At 37.3% G+C, this 8,218-nt stretch overlaps 1 protein-coding gene across 2 annotated transcripts in view; it reads right to left on the bottom strand.

Moving 5' to 3' along the window:
- The window catches only part of LOC109343374 (aldehyde dehydrogenase family 2 member B4, mitochondrial-like), an 8,932-nt gene extending 1,192 nt beyond the window's left edge, over positions 1 to 7,740 (bottom strand). The window contains exons 1-9 of one of the 2 annotated variants that reach the window (XM_019581614.1): positions 7,600 to 7,740; positions 5,858 to 5,998; positions 5,623 to 5,765; positions 5,388 to 5,541; positions 4,979 to 5,208; positions 4,386 to 4,559; positions 4,160 to 4,297; positions 3,416 to 3,553; positions 3,268 to 3,329 (exon numbers count right to left, since the gene is read on the bottom strand). In XM_019581614.1, the coding sequence (XP_019437159.1) occupies positions 3,268 to 3,329; positions 3,416 to 3,553; positions 4,160 to 4,297; positions 4,386 to 4,559; positions 4,979 to 5,208; positions 5,388 to 5,541; positions 5,623 to 5,765; positions 5,858 to 5,998; positions 7,600 to 7,687 (1,268 nt within the window). In that variant the 5' untranslated portion in view covers positions 7,688 to 7,740. The remainder of the gene's footprint in view (positions 1 to 3,267; positions 3,330 to 3,415; positions 3,554 to 4,159; positions 4,298 to 4,385; positions 4,560 to 4,978; positions 5,209 to 5,387; positions 5,542 to 5,622; positions 5,766 to 5,857; positions 5,999 to 7,599) is intronic. The other variant, XM_019581615.1, reaches the window with a different exon arrangement.

Here is an 8,218-nt window from a genome sequence, read left to right as displayed (position 1 = left end):
AACCTCTAGAGAGATATGGCTTTGAGGATATGGCTTCAGTTGCTCTCCATATCATTTCAGGAGATCCATGTAGCTTTCAAGGGGCTATAAACTGCCAGGAGAAAGAACAATGGATGAGTGCCATGATGGAGGAAATGGAGTCTCTACAGAAGAACCAAACTTGGGAGCTTGTTCCATTGCCCCCAGACAAGCGTGCAGTTGGGTGCAAGTGGGTGTACAAGAGGAAGCCAGCAGTATCAGAAAAAGAAGGGGAAAAATTCAAGGCTCGTCTTGTAGCAAAAGGGTATTCACAGCAGAAGGGGATCGACTACAATGAGATTTTCTCCCCAGTGGTGAGACACACTTCTATCAGGGCAGTGCTTGCCTTGGTAGCCAGCCGGGATATGCACTTAGAACAGATGGATGTGAAGACTGCCTTTCTCCATGGTGAATTAGAGGAGAAAATTTACATGACACAACCAGAGGGGTTCAGTGCAGCTGGACAGAGTCACTTGGTTTGCAAGTTGAAGAAGTCTCTATATGGGTTGAAGCAGTCTCCCAGACAGTGGTACAAGCGGTTTGACACTTATATGTTGAAGCTTGGTTATAAGCGTTGTGAGTATGATTGCTGTGTTTATGTGAGAAGCCTTGACGATGGTTCGTTTATTTTTCTGTTACTTTATGTTGATGATATGTTGATTGCTGCTAATCATTTGAGTGATATCAATGAGCTGAAAGTCATGCTAGGTAAGGAGTTTGACATGAAAGATTTAGGGGCTGCTAGGAAGATTCTTGGGATGGAGATTCACAGGGATAGGGGAGCTAGAAAACTATGGCTCTCCCAGCAAAGCTATGTTGAAAAGATCTTAGAGAGATTTGATATGAGCAATGCTAAAGTAGTGAGCACTCCATTGGCAAATCACTTCAAGCTTTCCCTAGATCAGTGTCCAAAGACAGATGAAGAGAAGAAATACATGTCAAAGGTTCCATATGCCAGTGCAGTGGGTTGCTTGATGTATGCTATGGTTTGTACTAGACCGGACTTGGCACAAGCAGTTAGTCAAGTATGCAAGTACATGTCGAAACCAGGGAAGCAACATTGGGAAGCAGTCAAATGGATTTTCAGATATTTGAAGGGGACTACAGGTCTCGGTATCATGTTTGGCAGCCAACAGAGTAAGCCTTCAGTTATTGGTTATGTTGATTCGGACTATGCAGGAGACTTGGATGATAGAAGGTCCACAACGGGGTTTGTCTTCACCCTTGCAGGTGGACCAATTATGTGGAGATCATCAGTTCAGTCTGTTGTTGCTATGTCCACAACTGAAGCAGAGTACATGGCAGCTGGTGAAGCTTCTAAGGAAGCCTTGTGGCTTATGGGACTAGTAAATGAGTTAGGCATTGAGCAAGGTGGAGTTTCGCTGCATTGTGACAGTCAGAGTGCTATCTTCTTAGCAAAGAATCAGGTGTATCATGCTAGAACCAAACATATTGATGTGAGATTTCATAAGATCAGAGAGTTGGTAGCTTGTGGGCAGATACTATTGCAGAAGGTTCACACTTCAGAAAATGCAGCTGATATGTTAACCAAACCGGTTACTGTGGACAAGTTCAGGCATTGCCTGAGCTTGTTGAACATTCACTGATGATGGACTATGGAGCGCCCCCAACCCAATGGCGGAAGATGGAGATTGATGATATTCGCCAAGGTGGAGATTGTTGTGCAATGACTCATATCTCTAGATAACAGCAATACAAGTTATGGGCTTGGGCTGATGTAAAGGGGTTGAGGTGGAAGGCTATATATATTAATGTTATGTAAACCTATTGTAACAAGGAGAAGAATAGTAAAACACTAATCTTTATTCTCTAATAATATATAGTGGTAGCCGCTCAACGCTCCCGGGGACGTAGGCACAATTGGCCGAACCTCGTTACCAAATCTCTTGTGTTATTCTCTTGTCTCTATACTCTTTACTATTTGATTGTTCGCTTGTTCCCAACAACTATGAACATTGAGTTAGTGGATACAAGATTAAGAACAATCAAATTCATCCACCATATTCTCAAGTGAATACAATAAGGTACATTTCTGTTATACTTTTGTATTTTTTCTAGATGATTTGATATGATTAATTTGATGATATGATGATAGCATTATTCATCATCTTTAGTAGTATTTATATTTAAGTCTAAAGTCTTCCACCGTTAAAGTCTATATTAAAGTTGTTGGACCAGACTGCAATTAGGGAACCTCTAACTAACAGATAATTTCATTGTTAGTGGGGTATATGAGAAGAGTAGAGAGGGATAATTTCATTGTTAGCGGGGTATATGAGAAGAGTAGAGAGGTACAAGTGAGACACCACGTCTTGAACCAAAACCTTAAGACATTAGTTTCATGGACATGTTCTATTTATAACCCTTTCACTCCTCACGCGGAACAGATCTTCTGTCCACAATATTATGTCACTCTATGTGTCATGAGATGTTAAATTATTAACTTAAATATATTTTTTTTCAACCAATTATAACTCATGACACATAAAGTAACACAAAATGTGGGACAAAAGATGTGTTCCCCTTGTCGTATATTGAATGTGAGACTTCACACTTGAATAAACCCAACAATCTCCCCTCAAGTGTGGGTATCATACACTTTCCGGTCTGTTCCCCTTAAGTTCACTATGTCCTAGCCGAACCATTGGCAGTGATACCACTTGTTTAACTAGATTGCGACCGAGGAGTCTCCAACTAATAGAGAGTTCCATTGTTACCAGGTATGAGAAGAGTAGATAGGTACAAATGAGACACCACGTCTTGAACCAAAATCTTAAGGCATTAGTTTATGAACATTTTCTACTTATAAATCTTTTCACTCCTCCCTGCATATGCGAAACTCCACATTTGAATAAACCCAACAAAAGTTTTTCATACATTTTGTTTTTACATAATAAGAAATTGAACATGAGATAATAGTAAGATTGGTGTTTAATGATCATGAGGTTGCTAGTTCAAAGCAATTTCTCCACTTGTTGTCCTTTTTGTGTAATATAAAGAGTGCAAAGGAAAGAAAAGGAATTGAGATGATGAAGTCCATTCCTTGTTTGGTGGAACTTCAGCAATGGAAGTGAAAAAGACTTGGAGGGGCGAAATTTAATAATGTTTTTTGTACTTCAAAGAGGACCACTATAATGTTGCAATACCAGTTATTTTTGTAAAGAATGGCACCAATATGGAAATTTAGCAATGAGAAACAAACAAGTGTGAAATTGAAATTTCACTCACTTGAACTTAAAGATGTTTTGAACTGGGCCAAATATTTCATCTTTTGCTATCAACATGTCATCCTGGTCATTAGCATGTGTTAGAAAATGCTTCAAGATATTGTAAATCTGCAAAGTGAAAACCACTTCTGCCAAATAATCATCAATACCTGAACATTTGAGAAGATAGTTGGCTGAATAAAGAAGCCCTTTGAACCAATTCTTTGACCCCCACATTCAAGGGTAGCGTTGCTTTCAATACCAGACCTTATGTACCTAAATATTTTCTCAAATTGTTCCTTGTCAATCTGGAATAATTGCAAGGGAAGGAAACTCAATTTGTTACATTAGGGTCAGTAATAAAAAATGCACTGGATACATAAGTACTAGGTGTTCTGTCGAACCAGTCATTTAAATTGCGGACCACGTCACGTGATGTAGCCGCAATATTGCGGTTACGGTGACCGCCGCAACCTCATCACAACACAGTTGCGGTGACCACAACGCAACCACATTGGACTGCATCAGGCTGCATTGGACTGCATAAGACTACATCGAATTCAAAAATATTTTTTAATCGCAAAATAATTCACACCGCAACGGCCGCCATCCGCATCGTAATGGCCGCAATGACTACAATTGCAAACAGTAACCACAATCACAATCGCAACCACAATTTAAAGCACAGTATCAAACCTACAAATACATCTAACTCAATGGTTAGAAGCAATAGTAATAGTTGCACAATGCACACAGCCTATCAAATGCTCCTTAATCATTAATGTAACAATTTAAAAGGATTTGATGGTTTATGCACAATGAACACATGCCAGTGCAGGAATCATTGCTAAGTAACAGTGAATAAACAAATTAAGAAAAGTAACATTGTGCTTGCTTTGGAGGGAAAGAAGTACCTGAGGACCTTGTTCAACACCCTTTTTGAAAGGATCACCAACAACACGTCTCAAAGCACGTGCCTTTGATTTCTCCAAGAACTCATCATAGATACGCTCATGAACAAAGGTACGAGATCCAGCACAACAACATTGCCCCTATAAAGAATCCAACATAAGTCAACATCTTCACATCTGTGTTTCTAGGCCAAGTAAGACTGATATGATTTGTTGCAGCTGCACAAACCTGATTAAAGAACAGAGCAAAGTGTGCAAGTTCTACAGCCTGGTCAACATCAGCATCCTCACATACTATGAAAGGTGATTTGCCTCCAAGTTCCAATGTCACGGGCTTCAGGTTGCTTCTTGCAGCCAACTCGAGTACAACTTTTCCGGTATCAGTTGATCCAGTGAATGCTAGCTGCAAAATTGTAAGTTGTTAGGAAGAACTGAAGAATTAGAAGACCAGGGGATAGTTTTCTTTTAATGACTATTGTTGGAAAAAATATAATGGTGTAATTAAACATTTGTCTGAAAATAGCATTCACAATTTGCCACCAATCCTGTTTTCTGCTGTAGACAAAACCACAACCTAGAATTTCAGCAACATCTTTATGAATTGGATTACAGATCTTAATCATACACTCTCCAGCTTGTGGGCTATTGCCTATTGGTCTGGACTTGTGATAGATGAAATCGAATTCTGTTATCTCCCTGTTCAGTTTTAGTCTTACATTTCCTATTAGACATTAGCCTAGCATAAGATATATCGACGACAAGCAATCTAGTCGTCTTCCTCTGTATAAGAGAGAATGAGAGAGCATAACTTGTGAGGCCCACCTCTTGAAATAGTTTTCCGACATAGAGAGCCGTTAGCGGTGTTTGCTCAGCACTCTTGAGGACGATGGTATTACCACAGGCTAGAGCCGGTCCAACTTTATAAGCAAGCAGGATGAGAGGAAAGTTCCAAGGTATGATTTGTCCTGCAACTCCAATTGGTTCATGCAATGTCTCCACATGATAATTTCCATCAGCAGGTACTGTTAGACCATGAATTTTATCTGCCCAACCTAAAACCAACAAAAATAAAATATTTGGAGGTTATTAGAAATTTTTTGTAGAATGAATATGGTTTATTAGTGTCGATAAAACTGAAATTCATGTAGTTACAAAATTGAAGCAATTAATTCTCTAAAGCTATTAGTTTAAGAGTAATAGTTGAAAACTCATACTTAACTAGCTAACCTACCTGCGTAGTAGTAAAACAAGCGTACGAACAATGGCAGTTCAACATTGGCAGACTGTTCATAAGGCTTTCCATTGTTCCAGGTCTCCAGAGCTGCTAGCTCATCACTGTGCTTCTCAGCCAAATCGGCAAAGCGCAATAGTACCTTACATCTTTCCTGATGAAGTTGTTAAATAAAAATCATCTTAAACTTATTCTGGTCATTCAGGAAAAGGGAAAAGGCAGAGGAAATGCCTACATAAGCTGTCATTTTCGGCCAAGGCCCTTCATCGAAAGCCTTGCGAGCAGATGATACTGCACGGTCGATATCTTCTTCATCACCTTCAGCAACGTGCGCAATCGCATCTCCTGTGCGCGGATCATATGTTGGAAAAGTTTTACCTAAGACCAAAATATATGCCAAATTAAGTTCAAGTTTTCAATATGGAATTGAGGTTACCATTAGTGATAACATCTGTTTAAACTCGACAAACCCGATGCAGCATCTACAAATTGCCCATTTATCAGATGCTTTGTGTAACTTATTTGAACTTGTGGATTGATTAATTCCTCAATAGTTGCTGCAGTGCTAAATCTTCCAATATTTCCCCACTTTCCAGAGTTTCTCACTGTATCTAGAGAAAAAAGTCATGTGAGTTTTATAAAATGAGTTGAAAACTGAATTCTTATAATCTAGTCTTCCATCACTGCATGTAAACATATCCACCATCTATATGTTGGAAAAGAACGACACATATTAAATGGTAAGACAAATTAAGAAGATTGAAATATCACAGAATGTTAAACAACTTTCTTGTACAAGAAACATATTCGAACTTAAATTCTTCTACCCATTTTGAGAAGAAAAAAGAGTAGAAGATAAGATTAATTAATATTTGGGTTTTGCAGAACATTACCCTAAGGGCAGTCATTCAAATTGCAGATCACATAACGTCATGCAGCCTCAATATTGTAGTTGCAGTGCTAACGAATCACAATAATGTGGCAGTATTGGACCACAACCATAATCACCTAACATGCGGTTCTCTTTGGTACAGGTACCTAGTATGCAGTACGCTACCCCTGTCAAATATCAATACGTTTGGGTGTACTCAATAGGGTTTCTATGCTCTCTACACAACCATTTCTAGTGTTCTAGTGTCGTTTCATGTAGATTTGAATCAACTTTGGCTTCACCCTATGAGAAATACCCTAGCATAAAATTATTTCTTCTTTGTAGTAACTCATTCATGTAGGTGAGTGCATACTCTTTTCTCTTTGTTCTTTCCTTATATTAAACTATAGGTGAAAATTTGTTTCGTTAATTATAAAAAACCAATTCACAAAACAACTACGAATTAGTATGCAAGAACTAATTCGTGGTTCTCTACCAAAATGAGATAATTGTGTTTCAATGGCCGCAATGAAACCGCATTTGGGCCGCATCAAGCCGCAACACAATCGCATTGGGCCGCGTCGATTTCAAAAATATTTTTGTACTCACAATAATTTACATCAGAATAGCCATAATCCACATCACAATTGCAATAACCACAACCGTCACCCAAATGCCAAAAGTTTAAAGTCTATTATGAAAAGTATTTTTAGTTTTACACCTTAAACTTTTGGTTGTTTAACCACTGCCCTCACCTTAGGCGATTTCCTTAATATTTTTTATATATATAACATGTGTTAACTTTAAATGAGTAAAAGTATTTCTAAAAAAATTGGAGATGGGCATTTATGAGAAAATATATATAAGAAAAAGCTGATAATAACTAGAAGGCTAAGATGTTATTAAATACTTTGGGTCTATGATCGTATCATTCAACTGATTTAAATTATCTAATCATATGTGATAAATTGACATGATGAACGAAGAGAACAAACATTGATAGTGAAATATTTCCTTCATACTTGGTTGAAGCATATAACAGGTAGAACACTTCCATGCTTAGAAACACTTGGGTCATGGCCATCATCAAGACTCATAAAGGGGATGTATATAAAGTTCATCAAAGATTAACAGTTATCAAAACAGAAGAAAGTAAAGCTATAAAATGGAGAGTATAATATCTATAGTTTCTATACACTATCAGTATAAAGATTTATAGACATATCAATATATTATCTACCGTTCATTTGTATTTTATTTTTTAAGAGTCACTGATGATTAAACATGCATGGTGAATGATGTAAAAGTGAATGATGTAAAGGAAAATACAAAGTTGGTCACCTAGTGAGTGAAGATTACAAGCAGCTTTAGAAGAAGGGGAAGCAGATAGAGAGTGAGAGAGCAACCAAGAGAATCTGCGTGCTGCCATGACCAAATCAAGTATCTCTAAATTAAGAGTGTTGACTCTTCTTCTTGATGATGGAGGAGGTTTACATAATATACAAAAGGTTATAGTTTTTGTCTCTACTCTCTAGGTGCCACTTTTGGCAAATGAAAAATGATAAAAAGAAGACAATGTCACCATCTTGTTTCGTGTCATGTTTGGACACTTACCAAAATTATTTTATAATAATGCTACTAATTCTTTATATTATCTTCCAAAGTTTATATGAAAAAAGTAAGTATTCTTGGCTAGCTATATTATTTGGGATGTTCAAATGTACTCATGAATAGAGCATTTGGTAATTGAGTTATTGGGGGCAGAAAACCAAATGGATTATATGCAGACCTCGGTCCTGTTTTGTTAGCTTTTATTTATATATATATATATATATATATATAGAGGGATGTCTTCATATAAAAAAGAAAATAATAAATATAAGTCTTACAACCAATTATGGATTATTAGGATTAAAAATTAAGTATTTATCATATAATAGTTATATTCAAGTATCTTTTA

The sequence above is a fragment of the Lupinus angustifolius genome, chromosome LG03 (genome assembly GCF_001865875.1).
Source record: "Lupinus angustifolius cultivar Tanjil chromosome LG03, LupAngTanjil_v1.0, whole genome shotgun sequence".
Classification (NCBI taxonomy): Eukaryota; Viridiplantae; Streptophyta; class Magnoliopsida; order Fabales; family Fabaceae; genus Lupinus; species Lupinus angustifolius.
Note: the sequence above shows the minus strand (reverse complement) of the source record. Positions and strands in the feature narration are given on the sequence as shown.